Source organism: Xyrauchen texanus, chromosome 23, assembly GCF_025860055.1.
Source record: "Xyrauchen texanus isolate HMW12.3.18 chromosome 23, RBS_HiC_50CHRs, whole genome shotgun sequence".
In the NCBI taxonomy this organism is placed as follows: domain Eukaryota; kingdom Metazoa; phylum Chordata; class Actinopteri; order Cypriniformes; family Catostomidae; genus Xyrauchen; species Xyrauchen texanus.
In genome coordinates this window covers 14,612,941-14,628,619 of record NC_068298.1, presented here as the reverse complement: position 1 = coordinate 14,628,619, position 15,679 = coordinate 14,612,941, and the positions used below count along the sequence as shown (strand labels likewise).

General features: G+C 38.9%; 2 protein-coding genes across 6 annotated transcripts in view; both read right to left on the bottom strand.

Annotated features, from left to right (window-relative positions):
- Nucleotides 1-15,679, bottom strand: part of LOC127663077 (probable E3 ubiquitin-protein ligase MID2) — a 185,485-nt gene that overhangs the window by 98,289 nt on the left and 71,517 nt on the right. For 3 of the 5 annotated variants that reach the window (XM_052154501.1, XM_052154493.1, XM_052154494.1), the window contains one exon: nt 128-248. The exons of the other annotated variants lie outside the window; for them this stretch is intronic. In XM_052154501.1, the coding sequence (XP_052010461.1) occupies nt 128-223 (96 nt within the window). In that variant the 5' untranslated portion in view covers nt 224-248. Of the gene's footprint in view, nt 1-127; nt 249-15,679 lie in introns of those variants that run through there. 5 annotated transcript variants of the gene reach the window in all.
- LOC127663079 (long-chain-fatty-acid--CoA ligase 4-like) overlaps nt 1-15,679 on the bottom strand; it is a 188,958-nt gene that overhangs the window by 143,305 nt on the left and 29,974 nt on the right. The gene's annotated exons all lie outside the window — the stretch shown is intronic.

Genomic DNA, 15,679 nt, shown 5'->3' with positions numbered 1-15,679 from the left:
TCTCCTTTAGAGTTCCACAAGAAAAAAAAAAACAGCATATGTGTTTGGACAACATGATCACATGGGAAGTCGACATGTTTCCAAGTGTTTTCGGTACCCTTGGATTGGCAACATTATGCTGACTCACCGACAAGTTCCATCTCTTATCAGACATTTTAGCATCCTCTCCAGCATGTTCACCTTCCCCTGTGATGCGACCAGAAGCATGTCGTGTCAACAGCATGGAAGCCCCAAGTTCAGATCCCGAGCTGAAACCAGGAAGTAATTACATTCACCTAATAAGTGATGTGTACAATTAAAAGTTTGAATTTTTCTAACGTAACATTTTTGCTCCACTAATGTTTAGGTTTAGGTTTGGTGTTTGGGTTGGGGGGTATAGTTTATAAAATATGCATTCCTCTACATTGTATGAAAGCCTATATAGCTGAAAAAAGTATTGTTCACTTTTGGCACCCCTATGTAGACATAACATGCAGAAATTGAAGCTCACACCTGCCCGTGTACCTAACAACACTTTCCGATTTGGCCACTGGGGGCAGTGTTTTGCATTTCTGTAAGCACGATCAAAGGGGGGTAATAGACTGTCTGACTGAAATGGTTTGTTTCGACTCATGAAAGTCACCTGTGGTTGGCTGGATGGTTGCTCAATCATCCCAAAGTAACAAAATGCTATGAATACTGTATACAAATCTACCATTTGTACGCGATATGGGTTTAGCTTGAAAAAGTGTGGGGGACCAAATCTAGTTTTTAAAGAGTGTGGAGGACACGGCTGCTAGGCCCTTGGTGTCATCAGTCTGGTTTGGAACAACAAGGGGTGGGTAAATAATGACAGAAGTTTTGGGGAAATCTTTAATTAAATCTGGGAAATGGCACTATTGTTTTTCCTTTAAAGTTTCTGGAGCACGAAACATTCCAGCCAATAAAAGCAGGAGTAATACATTAGGAAAATAATTATCAAATAAAACAATTAGGGATTTATGGCTTGTGTCTGTCACAAGTACCATAGTAATTAGTGATTGCTGAGGGGGCAAATTGATCTTAAGGCTTGCTAGGCTTCCATATAATTAGGATGTACACCCCTTAATAGATTTAAGAAATTACAGCCAAAGACAAATGCTGTCCAGAAAAAATAGCTTTATCCTTTAAGTCCCAGTGAAATGCTCATGCCTGAGTGGCTAGCTCTGCATGTGGTCTTGAACTAAGTGTCTGTTGTTAGCTGTCAGAAGGAATAGGATCACATGGTGCTTTAAATGGTGCAACAAGTTGCTCTAAGGGCTATCTCTCTTTTGGTGCTTGAGACCATACCATTGCAGAAGGCATTGATTTGTTTTATTGGGATGGAAAAGCTGGCTTGTGTGATTACATGGCCTCTACAGCCCAGTGGAAAGCAACATGAATTAAAGTGTAATTCAAGTTGTAAAATAAAGAATGACTGGACCACAACACTAAACCATGTGTTATATTCCCTCTCAGTGCCTGTAAAAACTAGCTGGCAGTATGTGACTCTTCACTGGATGTGACTTCAAGTGTTCTATACTGGAAACATCAAACCTACATGCTCAATGACCAATCAGCTGTGAGCTTGAGACTTCAACAACAGCAAAATGAATAACTTTGTTTCTAATTGTTTTCAGTTTTCAAAGAAAATCAATTGGTTCACATGGAATGGGCTATTTTAAAATCGACAAACAATGTTTCTAACATTATGTGAATTGCAACAACTGCTACATACGTTTAGAAACAAAAGAGGGTTTGTAGGCCAGAGACCAGAAACATCATGAGCTGGCTCTGTATTTGACAGTCAGATGTTATTTGAAAAGCCTACTGCCTACATATCGTTGATATCTGCGATGCGTCGAGGCTTCTCTCAGATCGTAGTGTCTTTGATAGTTCACACATTTGCCTATGATTTCAGGCTTTTGTCGGCGATCTCCACAAAACTGTCGGCGAGTGAAAATCGGGCTTAAAATTGTGTAGTGTAAACTCAGCATTAGTGTGGCCAGTCTGTTTTAAATATGATTGAAATGTGTTTTGCTTAATTTGGTCTGAATCAGTTTATTAATAATTCATCATTTATGAAGAAGGTACACCTGTCAATTTTTAAATTCTCTTGATGATTTAATTGGTAATGAATGCTTTTAGAGTTACTCTTTAGTGCATTAAAAATTAATTGTGATGATGAATAGCACAGACTTGGTCATTTAGGAATAAGCCTTTTTTTAAACAGGTTAGTAGGTCTTATCTTCTTAAGGCCAAATCGATAAAGAACTAATCTCATGCACTTCTGCTTTCGTTATAAACTGCCAGGCTTTACACTGGTCATTAAGAAGCGTAATGCAGTCTCACCATGCTGTGAATGGAAATTGCCAGTAAATATGCAGTGGGAATTGCTGCTGGTGAGCCGTGTGAGATGAATTTTCACACGTGGACCATTTAAAATGACAGATCATTAACGGAGCAAACTCTAGCGGCTTCAAAGTAATTCTGCGGGCAGCCCCTTGGCCTGCTGATGACCTCGAAAAGAAGTTTAAATCAGTGTCTCGACTAGATGAGAATTAGCCACATGCAACCTGGCTCAGTTAGATGGTAATTTGGGGTTTATTGGTTAATGTTAAATGGGGTATTTGAACTGACCCATGTTTTCATTGGGTGGGGATGGGCACTCAAGCAAAGAGTCCGATATGAATCAGAACTGGTAAACATGTTTTAAACTCATCTCATTATGTTCCCTCCACCAACTTATGCTTCCAGATCAGAGAAACACAAGCAAAAGGGTTCAAAAACATTTAACTGTACACAGCGCAGTGCATATGAGCATCTCAAGATTTAAATATGCAAAAAATAATAAAAATGAGGAAAGAATGAGTAAAAGGTACATCTTTATTTTCTTGTTTCGAAAACATTTTATGCCATAGGAGCACTTAACAATAATCAGTTTAAGTGTCCAAAGTAAAATGGTAATATGTTACAAAAAAAAACTGGCAGGGATCAAGTTTTAACATGTTTATAAAAAACTTTTTTCCCCACATAAAAGCAATGATCTAACGAAAAAAGGAAAAACAAAACTATGCACCTAAATGATAAATGCAGGGCTCAACAATCAGGACTTTTTCTGCTGGCCCAGTTTGACCAGTTGTTCAAATTTTAACTTGTCCTGCCACAAATATGAAAATTATCTATTTTTATCAATATATTTGTATATTTGTCTACAAAATTTGTCTTAAGATGGTTATTTATATCTTCAGCAGTGTGTCAATAGGAAATATAAATGTTAGACTCCCAAACATTACTTTTGCAAATAGAAAAGAAAAGATATATATACATTTTTTTTCATAAAATTTTTTCTTAAAAGAATAAGCTATAGGTAACTCCATTAGGAATGTCTTAATAAATCCATACATCGATTATTGATTGGCATGTTATTTTCTCTATATGTTTTTGAGGCAACTATATATTAGCATTGGCTGAATTAGATTAGAACCCTAATTTGTGAGCTTTCCAATTCACTGTCAGTTGGCCTTCTGTTCAATTTAGTCTGGTATAATAGCTTTGGGAGACCACAAGGGGGTGTTAACATTTACTGTACTTAAAGGGATAGTTCACCCAAAAATGTAAATTCTCTCATTATGAGTGAGTAACTGTGGCATGGGGTGGGGGGGTGATCATGTGTCGTTCTGAGGGAGAGGGAGAGCGATAAGGCTCATCACCTGGGTTGTGGGTACTTGTGATTGAAACAAACACACAATCGACGGAAACCGTTGATAACATAAAATAACTCGTAAATAAATTAAAGCAACCTTAATTAATGACTTTCTCTGGGCTGTTGTGCTTTCTGGTCACTCTCTCCCCCACACTGACACTCTGGCGTGCCTTTTCAGGTCTCCCTCCGCCATCACTATAATTAGAGACAGGTGTTAAGAGTACTCACAACCCAGGTGACGAGCCTTAGCGCTCTCCCTCTCCCACAGGCCGACACATGATCACGCCCCCCATGCCACACTCACCCTTCTGGCATCCCAGATGTGTATGACATTCTTTCTTAAGCAGAACACAAACACAGATTTTTAGAAGAATATCTCAGCTCTGTAGGTCCTTACAATGCAAGTGAATGGGTGCCAAGATTTTGAAGCAACAAAATCCACATAAAGTAAAAAGTAATCCAAATGACTCCAGTGGTTAAATTAGTGTGTTCAGACACAATATGATAGGTGTGGGTGAGAAACAGATCAATATTTAAGTAATTTTTTAACATAAATTAGAGTCGTCTGGAGCACTTTTATGTTGCCCTTGTGTGGATTTTAGAGCTTCCAAATTTTGACACCTATTCACTTACATTGTATGGACCTACAGATCTGAGATTTTCTTCTAAAAGTCATACACATCTGGGATGGCATGAGGGTGAGAAAATGACAAGAGAATTTTCATTTTTGGGTGAACTATCCCTTTAATACTGAAGCTGGTTGCACACTAGACATGAAGCACCGCTTTGTGGGTAGAACAAGGCACAGGTATCACCCACAGAATACGTCGATATGGTGCAGGTGGCAGTACGAAAGTTGTTCATATTGTCACCAAACACACAAAAGTTACGAAGGTTTTTGTACTTCTTCAAGAATGATCAAAGGGATGTTGATGAGTTTTCAGGCTAGTGTAAGACCCTGTGATCACATGTGGTCAGTGCTAAATACAGGTCTAAACAGGGTCTAAAATGTTTAGTGATTCGTCCCAGCAGCGCCTCCCCTCATCTGTCAATCAAACGCAGTGCTAAATGCTAAAATAAGAGTTTAAACTTTGCTGGATATGAGCAGTTTAAAAGAAAATAACCTTCTGATCGGAAAAATAAAAAGCGGCTATATACTAAAGCATGAGAACTTCACAGATCTGATGTTTGATATCAACATGGAGGGACACTTATGAGAAGCACAAACATATGCAGCTCAGGTTAATACAACTAATCCACTAAAATAACAGACAATTCTGCTAAAAATATTGATTTTGTGCTTAGATTAAATTTCAGCTGCATCAAGGAGAAATAATTTGAAATGATCTGGGTTGAATGTAATGGAAAACTATGCGAGTTTCCCTCCGTGGCGCTGCAGCATTTTAGCTGCAGTTGTAGCTGGGCACCACCAACTGACAGCAGTTGTGTGCGTACCATCAAAGACAATAATTGTTTTGAATTTTAGAATGTGCCAAGTCGTCCACCAGACACATCCACTGTGCAACCCCCTTTAAATTACCCTGTCGCTCAAACTTTACAAAAAGTGTGTTGAGAAAAGTGTATGAAGAGATATTTTTATCTGAAAAAATGCCGATATAGATCAATAATCATCTGGAAAAGTTTCAGATTATTGATGCGTGAAAAAGGTATCAATCCCAGGCCTAAACTCCATGATACTTCTAAATTCATAAAGACACTTTTGCTGAAAATCAATGGCATACAGTATGAAACATTACTGATTTGTTTATAATTTCCAACCAATTCCAATAGACTATCCCAAGTCTTTTTTGCAATTACAAAAAAAAAAAAAACATCTATATTAGCCAGCTAGATACTGTTATCTTGCTGTCATATTTAAATCACAATTTGACAACAATGTTCAATACTGTACATGATAAAAATACAAATGTTTTGGTTTGCGAGACATAACACATTTATTTAATTACCAAAGTTAAAAAGTAGTTACAATGCAGCTCTGGCCCAATAAGGCGGTTCTGTCAACTGGGCCAACACTCTCTCATTGGCCAGAAGCCTTCAGACCATCTTATTGTTTAGCTATGTGAAAGTATGTGACCTCTTCCATCACAGGAACAATACTGAAACAGGCTAGAGCTTTGATCAAGCCATTACGTATACCGACGCTAACCTCTGGGAGACAAGATGTCATATAAGCCTTGTAATTAATGTTTGTTTTGAAGACACTTGAATCCAGTGTACTGGAAACGGATTTGTGCATATTGTAACAATACATGTCATTTCATATCAATACGCAGTGACAAAAAACTAGGTCATGCACCGACCATTCGTTCTTAAGCTGATGAGATTGAAGATTGTTACGTCTTGATTGCTTGTTCATTCTAAAAATGCAACAGACAACTGGAGGCTTTTGTTTCTCCGGGGGGGAAAAAAAAGAACTGAAATGGAGCGATCGAAGCATGAAAGTAGCATTTGTACTCGGAATAAACAGATAGAGCGAGTGTGTTGGCCATGCATGTGCTATAAAAGTGCCCATATGAAACCAGCAGCAATAGAAATAACAAGATTCTTTCAAACACTTTGATTAAATCAGCAAATCTACTATTGGTACAGTGACATCATTACTCGCGAGGCTGCACTTTAAGGCAAATGGCATTAACAGACACTAAACACCATTTAACCACCTCACAGGTCAGACTCATCTGACATTCATAAGGTTGGTTTGTGAATCACACTCTTCTGAATGGTTGCTGAATGGGGCTGATACCTCACTTATGTGAAATACAAGCACTTCAGACTAAGCTCCAAATCACTTTTACATCTGCTAGATTGCTTTTTTGAAAGTTCAGCTCACTCTGGCACTTCCTCTTGGTGAAATGCCAACAACAGAGCAGCTCAGCCTCACCTAAAGCATCTTGTACTACAGAATCAAAGGAGTAGTTTACCCATAATATAAAATCTGTCATTACTTACTCACCCTATGTTGTTCCAAACCAATATGCTGTTATTTTTTTCCATGGAACACAAAAGAGAATTTGAAGAATCTTCCTACAGCTCTTTTCCATACAAAGACACTTTATAGTGACCACAGCTGCCAAGCTTCAAAAAAATAAAGTAGTCCAAATGACTTGTGCACAACGATTCCAAGTCTTCTGTCTTCGTGTCTTGTGATTAAACGCAACTGATGTCAAACCTGATGCCTGGCATTATATTTGATTTGAGGGCAACAGCATATGGCAGATTCTCTTTTATATTACAAACATTTTAATCTGTTGACTTCTTGACTGTATTATATATCCCACAAAACAATGTATCATTCCTCATTCCTGTGTAAATACATTTATGCAACACAAGTGACACTCTATAAAGCCTGTTTAAACACACCACTTTGCAGTATATATGCCGTTTCAAATATGGCCTCTGTGTCATCTTTGCAGTGTAAAGATCCCTGTAGGCTGTTTTACAGTACAGACCAACTACAGCCATTCCTCCTTCCATTTATCATACAGCTGCAATGAGCATCTCCTCTCATGAGGAACTCCAGATGACATATATTAAACTTATTTAATGATCAGTCTAATGATGAAATAATAAAGCATGGAAGAATGAGCTTGTTCTGGGGCTAAATTAAATTACCGCCAATGGTGATCAGGCTAATGAGCAATGCCCCCTTTACCTACTCTGTAACTTGGAGAGACAATGTTGGCTGCTGGGAATGAGTCAAGACACAATTAAGTAAAAGTCGTGGTATACAAAGATCTCTTTTTGGATTATGATCTTTCAGCTTTTATGTGTCACAAGCTTTGCAATATTGATGTATTACAAGTGAGCTTTTAACCAAAATGTGTTTAATGAAAACAAGACTGGTGCTTGCCTATGAAAAACTCCCACCAAAATGTTGGTGCGCTGTGGTGAGTAGTTGCTAAAGGGCATTGCTGAGGTTGTGACAGCTAAGGTTTTTTTAGAGTGGTTTAGGGTGTTGCTATTCAGCTGTTAAGGCAATTTTTAGTACACTGCTTTAAAGGAATTGTCCAGGTTCAATACAAATTAGGCTTAACCGACAGCATGTGTCGCATAATGTTGATGGCCACAAAAATACATTTAGACTCCTCCATCCTTTTCTTTAAAAAGAAAGCAGGGTTACGCCCATTTCACACATACTCCGTGTGCAGTGTGTAAGCGGTACGTATGCGGTGCGTATACGGTACAGGAGCAGCAGCGCTATAGTGCTTTCACATATGCTGCGTTTGCAGTACGCAACTGATCCGCAGATTCTGTGTGCCACAAAATCAAAAATGTGTAAGGAATTTTGATTTTAAACCCAAACGTTAACTTTGAGATTGTTAAAGGCATTGAAACAGTATGAAAATAAATTTTAATCATTGTGATTCTTTGTTTTACATGTAGTTCGAGTTGTTGACAGAAGAAAAGCTATCGCGCTAGATCTGTTGCTAATAAGGAGAAGAATGAGACGCATTTGGGTTCACTGTCTTTTTTATTTATTTTTAGGGTAAAAAAATCATACAGGTGAAACTCGAAAAATTTGAATATCGTGCAAAAGTTCATTAATTTCAGTAATTCAACTTAAAAGGTGAAACTAATATATTATATAGACTCATTACAAGCAAAGTAAGATATTTCAAGCCTTTATTTGATATAATTTTGATGATTATGGCTTACAGCTTATGAAAACCCCAAATTCAGAATCTCAGAAAATTAGAATATTACATGAAATCAATAAAAAAAGGATTTTAAATACAGAAATGTTGGCCCTCTGAAAAGTATAATCATGCATATGTACTCAGTACTTGGTTTGGGCCCCTTTTGCATTAATTACTGCCTCAATGCGGCGTGGCATGGATGCTATCAGCCTGTGGCACTGCTGAGGTGTTATGGAAGACCAAGATGCTTCAATAGCGGCCTTCAGCTCTTCTGCATTGTTTGGTCTCATGTCTCTCATCTTTCTCTTGGCAATGCCCCATAGATTCTCTATGGGGTTCAGGTCAGGCGAGTTTGCTGGCCAATCAAGCACAGTAATACCATGGTCATTAAACCAGGTTTTGGTACTTTTGGCAGTGTGGGCAGGTGCCAAGTCCTGCTGGAAAATGAGGTCAGCATCTCCATAAAGCTTGTCTGCTGAAGGAAGCATGAAGTGCTCTAAAATGTCCCGGTAGACGGCTGCGTTGACTCTGGACTTAATAAAGCACAGTGGACCAACCACCAGCCGATGACATGGCTCCCCAAACCAACACAGACTGTGGAAACTTCACACTGGACTTCAAGCATCTTGGATTGTGTGCCTCTCCATTCTTCCTCCAGACTCTGGGACCTTGGTTTCCAAATGAGATGCAAAATTTGCTCTCATCAGAAAAGAGGACTTTGGACCACTGAGCAACAGACCAGTTCTTTTTTTCTTTAGCCCAGGTAAGACGTTTGACATTTGAAGCCCATGTCCAGGACCCGTCTGTGTGTGGTGGCTCTTGATGAAGTAACTCCAGCCTCAGTCCACTCCTTGTGAAGCTCCCCCACACATTTGAATGGCCTTTTCCTGACAATCCTCTCCAGGCTACGGTCATCCCTGCTGCTTGTGCACCTTTTTCTTCCACACTTTTCCCTTCCACTTAACTTTCTATTAATGTGCTTTGATAAAGCACTTTGAGAACATCCAACTTCTTTTGCAATTACCTTTTGAGGCTTTCCCTCCTTGTGGAGGGTGTCAATGATGGTTTTCTGCACAACTGTCAGGTCAGCAGTCTTCCCCATGATTGTGAATTCAACTGAACCAGACTGAGAGACCATTTAAAGGCTCAGGAACCCTTTCAGGTGTTTAGCTGATTAGAGTGTGACACTTTGAGCCTACAATACTGAACCTTTTCACAATATTCTAATTTTCTGAGATTCTGAATTTGGGGTTTTCATAAGCTGTAAGCCATAATCATCAAAATTATATCAAATAAAGGCTAGAAATATCTTACTTTGCTTGTAATGAGTCTATATAATATATTAGTTTCACCTTTTAAGTTGAATTACTGAAATTAATGAACTTTTGCACGATATTCTAATTTTTCGAGTTTCACCTGTATATGATGGCATTTTACAACTTTTGGGACTGTAATCATACTTTTTAGTTTTTCTTGACCCTGTAATTTAGTAACTGTAGAACACATTAACTGAAATTATGCGTATATGATGAAATTATTACAGTTTCTTGACAATCTATGTCTATTTTAACGGATCGACGGACTGTATCCGCATGTAGTGTAAAAGCTCTAACCTGTTAACATGGGTACGGAAAAAAATACGGACCGCATACGGAGTATGTGTGAAACTGGCGTTACAGTGAGGGACTTACAATGGAAGTAAATGTGGCCAATTTTTGGAGGGTTTAAAGGCAGAAATGTGTAGCTTAGAATTTTAAAAAGGTACTGTGGAAGGGCGGAGGGCGGGGCCGGGTCGTGATGCTACACACCTGGCTGATAAACAGGCTAATTAGCCCTTGAGAGGGATAAACATTAACCCCCTTTACATTAACCCCCTTTACACTGGTGCCGAAACCCGGGAAGAAGGAGGGATGCACCGTAGTGGAGTTCTCGCTGCTACCATCCACCCCAAAGGTGCAACTGCGGACATCTGCCGGGGGACGGAGGAGCCTGGCCACCTGGAAACAGAAGGAGGAGTGGCTTCCAACCAACCGCCTGGAGCGGTTACCGCTGCCAGGGGCGGGGGAGACCCCTACTGTACACCAAAAACGCACCGAGGTGTTCCATTCGCCAGGGGCCGGAGGACTGCCTCTGATCTGCCCGGGGAGGTGTGGCTGCCATCCATTAGAGGGTGGAGGAGTGGCCAAGGACCAAGCTATGGCGTATCAGAGAACCGGCGAGTAAGTGTTTTTTTTTCTCTCTCTCTCTCACCCACTGCCGCTCTGTGTTGGCCTTTCCCTCTCTTTTTTTTAAATGTTTTGTTAATTTGGCATGATCTGCGTTATGGTGTGTAGGTGCCACACTTTTTTTTGTTTCCCTCCCCTTGTCCCCTCCCTCATCCAGGTAGACGGGGATGACCTGCTGGCAGATTGGGCGGAAGGCACACCCCTCCCCAGGGACCGGGGGCTCCTCAGACTGAGAGAACGAGGGAGGAATGTGGCAGGGCAGAGGGCCGGGTTGTGATGCTATACACCCGACCCCTAATCGGGCTAATTATTCCGACCGGATATTGCAGTGCGACAGAGAGAGAGATATACGGACAGCTGTGTGTGTGTGTGTGTTTGTCTTTTGATTAAGTTTATAATTAAAATATTATTTATATTGTCAAGCCGGTTCTCACCTCCTCCTTTCCCTTTAACCCGCTTTACAGGTACTTACATTAATTATTCTGTTAAAACTCATGTATTATTAAAGTATTTTAGGGTTTGTTGACATTACATCGTCTTGGCAAGGAAGTTGTAAAATTGTCTATAATTTTACACAGAAAAGGTTACCAAGCGATTTTATAATGCTAAAATCATGTTGACACGCATATTGTTTACATCTTGTGGCTGTATTTTTGAAAAAGTGTGTATTTTACCGTTTACAAATTGGCCCCCATTCACTTCCATTGTAAGTGCCTCACTGGAACCATATTTTTGCATTTTTTAATGTTTGTGGTAATCAATATTATGCCACAAATGCTGTTGATTGAGCTTAACTTGTATTGAACCTGGAATATTCATTTAAGGTTGCTAAGGCTTCTAAATGGTTGCAAGGGTGTTGCTATTTGACTGCTGGGTCATTCAGGGTGGTTGCTGGCTGACCAAAGACAAAAGAGCCCACCCCCAAGTCTCTATTATATTCTGGTCTCTAGATTTAGCTCAAGTCTCTCTTTCAGTGCAAGTCTATGGACGTTATTCACTCGTTTCATTGTCAGTCTTTCAAAAATTGCAAGTTTGATTGCTTAGTAATAGCATCAATTTCAACAAGCCACAAAGTTTAAGGCATCATTCATGTCCTTAACGGTATGAGATTAGTAGCATGCTGAGTTAAGGTTAAAACAAACCTTTAACCCCAAGTTTGAGCAAAAGTATGAAAGAAATCAGCAAAGCATAAATTAATAATACAATTATTATTAATATAAAAACACCAGACTACAACCATTAAGTACACCAAAATTGATCCGTTGCTGCATTACTTTCTTTGTATCTATCTAATCTGTTCTAAAGACAGATAAACAATCATCATTGCACACACATTCACAAAAATGTTACTTCATGTTGCATCCTCTGCTTTGTGAGCCAAGAGAAATGAAATATCTTTGATGGAAAGCCCTGTGCATTGGGCCCTACTGATAGTTTTAATGAGAGCCATTAAACACAGAAAGACTGTTTTTCTGCTGTAAAAACCCAATCCCATTTTTTATTTCTTCTTCTTCTTGGAAACGAGAGTGCGCTCTCACAGTCTCATCAAAAATAAAAACAAAGAATTTTCAATGCCTCTTCTTATTATTACTTACATAATTTGAAACAGCCAAGTTTAAGACATTCTGTGGAGGAAGAAAGGAAGAAAAAAGATAAAAGCTGATCGAAAATGAGAGCACACCAAACAGTGAGATGTTACAATTACTGCAACACTACAAACCTCAAACAATCACTATTATTGACAGATATATATCCACTAGTTCTGCAGCCTGGGTAAATACCTGACAAACAAAAGACAACTTGACCAAAAATGAAACATCCTTTGCACAACTTCTAAAGTGATAGTTCATCTAAAATTATAATTCTGTCATCGTTTACTCACCCTCATGTGCTCCAAACCCATATGACTTTCTTTCTACAATGGAACACAAAAGAGATGTCAGGCAGAACGCTTTAATTGCATCTTTTATTTTACACAGTGAAACTAAGCTAATAGTGACTGAGGCTGGTGATCCCAAATATTTAGTTTAACCTCTCATTTTGTGTTCCTTGGATGAAAGAAAGAATGAGTTTGGAACAACATTAGGCTAAGTAAATGATGACTCATTTAAATTTTTCGGTGATCTATCTCTTTAAGAATTCTTATTTACAGTTGTAGTCAGAAGTTTACGTACACTTAGGTTATTAAAGTCATTAAAACAAATTTTTTTTTTAACCACACATAGATTTAATATTAGTAAACTATAGTTTTGGCAAGTTGTTTAGGACACCTACTTTGTGCATGACACAAGTAAAGTTTCAAAAGAAATCAGCCAAGACCTCAGAAAAAAAATTTGGACTTCCACAAGTCTAGTTCATCCTTGGGAGCAATTTCCAAACTCCTGAAGGTACCGCGTTCATCTATACAAACAATAGTACACAAGTATAAACACCATGGGACCACGCAGCCATCATACCGCTCAGGAAGGAGACTCATTCCATCTCTTAGAGATGAACGTAGTTTGGTGTGAAAAGTGCAAATCAATCCCAGAACAACAACAAAGGACCTTGTGAAGATGCTGGAGGAAACATGTAGACAAGTATCTATATCCACAGTAAAACGAGTCCTATATCTACATAACCTGAAAGGCTGATCAGCAAGGAAGAAGCCACTGCTCCCAAACCGCCATAAAAAAGCCAGACTACAGTTTGCACATAGGGACAATGATCTTACTTTGGAGAAATGTCCTCTAGTCTAATGAAACAAAAATGTAACTTTTTGGCCAAAATTACCATTGTTATGTTGGAGGAAAAAGGGTGAGGCTTGCAATCCGAAGAAAGCCATCCCAACCGTAAAGCATGGGGGTGGCAGTGTCATTTTGTCGAGGTGCTTTGAGGCAGGAGGGACTGGTGCACTTCACAAAATAGATGGCATCATGAGGAAGGAAAATTATGTGGATTATATTGAAGCAACAGCTCAAGACATCAGCCAGGAATTTAAAGCTTGGTTGCAAATGGGTCTTCCAAATGGTCAATGACACCAAGCATACCTACAAAGTTGTGGCAAAATGGCTTAAGGACAACAAAGTCAAAGTATTGGAGTGACCATCACAAACACCTGACCTCAATCAGATAGAATATTTGAGGGCAGGACTGAAAAAGTATGTGCAAGCAAGGAGGCCTACAAACCTGACTCATTTACACCAGTCTGGATGAACGGGCCAAAATTCCAGCAATTTATTGTGAGAAGCTTGTGGAAGGGTACCCAAAAAGTTTGTCCCAAGTTAAACAATTTAAAGGCACTGCTACCAAATACTAACTGAGTGCATTTAATAAATACATTCTTTCATTCTAAATAATTCTTTCTACTATTATTCTGACATTTCACAATCTTAAAATGAAGCAGTGATCCTAAATGACCAAAGACAGCGAATGTTTTCTACGATTAAATATCAAGAACTGTGAAAAACTGAGATTAAATGTATTTGGCTAAGGTGTATGTAAACTTCTGACTTCAACTGTATGTTGCCAATGGTCACTGTCAATGATAGCTGAAAATATGCAAGGTTAAAAGACATGACTAGATAACAAGCTAATTAGACAGCAAATAGTATGTATCAGCATGTCAAATCTAAATTCTAATTCATTTCTGCAGCTCCATCATGATACCAAAACTTGTGCTACTGTCAGCGGGATTGCCACTGAAAACTTAGAATGTACTGCAGCAATCCATCATTTTGACATTTTGGGAGCAAAGTATAAAAGTTTAATGATGGTTGAAGTCACTCTTTTGACATCTTGTGTTGGTACTAATGTGAATTTATTGATTCCAAGAATCCTAACTCAGCACTGACACTAAGGCACTGACAAAGTGTGACAAAGTGGCAGTTTGGCGCAATGTCCATCAGGTCAGGAAGTCGTCAAAATCAATTTCAATGGATATACTTTTCCTTCTCTGCAAGTTTCTCTAGCTGCACGGGTGATACAACCATCCAAAGGGCTGGAGAGAAGACACCCAAGGCTATACAAGCTTTTTTAGCCCATGCGCTTTGATGAAATTGTACATACCATTCCAATTCCACAAGGGGGCAGCTTTTCAAAGAGCCCTGAGAGTTCCACATCAAGCTCTTTGAAGGTTTCTTCACCCGCACCCACTTTTATCCATCTCAACCTAGGAATGCAAGAGGGTTCTGAAGGCACACATCATAGAGAGAGGAGAGGTAATACTCATACTTGTAGCCTCTTATTGTGCATATTTCAGATATTTTTTACTGGTCTTGGTTGAGAAGTCAAAGAAACTGAGTACCTTTTTAATAGCTGTGAAGCTGCAGTTCACAACAGAGAGCCTATTCTTCATAGCCTTCAACTTATTATTTTATATTATTTTTGTGAAATTTCTTTTTTTTTTTTTTTATCCTATGATGCAGATTGTCCACCAAAGTGAGATATTGTTAAAAGCCATTTAAGGAATATTCAGGGTTCAATACAATTTAGGCTCAATAGACAGCATATGTGGCATAATGATTACCACAAACATTTATTTTTCAACTCGTCCCACCTTTTCTTTAAAATAAGTAAAAATCAAGGTTACAGTGATACACTTACAATGGAAGTGAATGGGGCCAATGTTTGGAGTGTTTAAAAGGCAAAAATGTGAAGCTTATAATTTTACAAAAAGCACTTCGATTAATTCTTCTGTTAAAACTCTTGTATTATTTGTGCTGTAAAGTTTTTTAAATCATAGTGTAACGCAGTTCAATGGAAAGGAGGTGGCAAGAACCGGCTTGGCAATACAAAAGACACAAACACAAACATGACGGACAAGTCTGTAAACAATCTCTCTCTCCCGCATCATCCTCCGCAGTCACCCTTTATCCCTCTCGGAGGCTTGATTAGCCTGATAAGGGACCGGGTGTGTAAAATCACGACCTGGCCCCGCCCTCCGCCCTGCCACACATAGTTTTTACAGTTTTAGGGTTTGTTGATATTACATCATAATGACAACAAAGTTGTAAAAATTGGCTATAACTTTACACATAAAAGGTTAGTAAGTCATTTTATCACACTAAAATCATGCTTATACGAATATTGTTTACATCTTGTGGCTATCATTT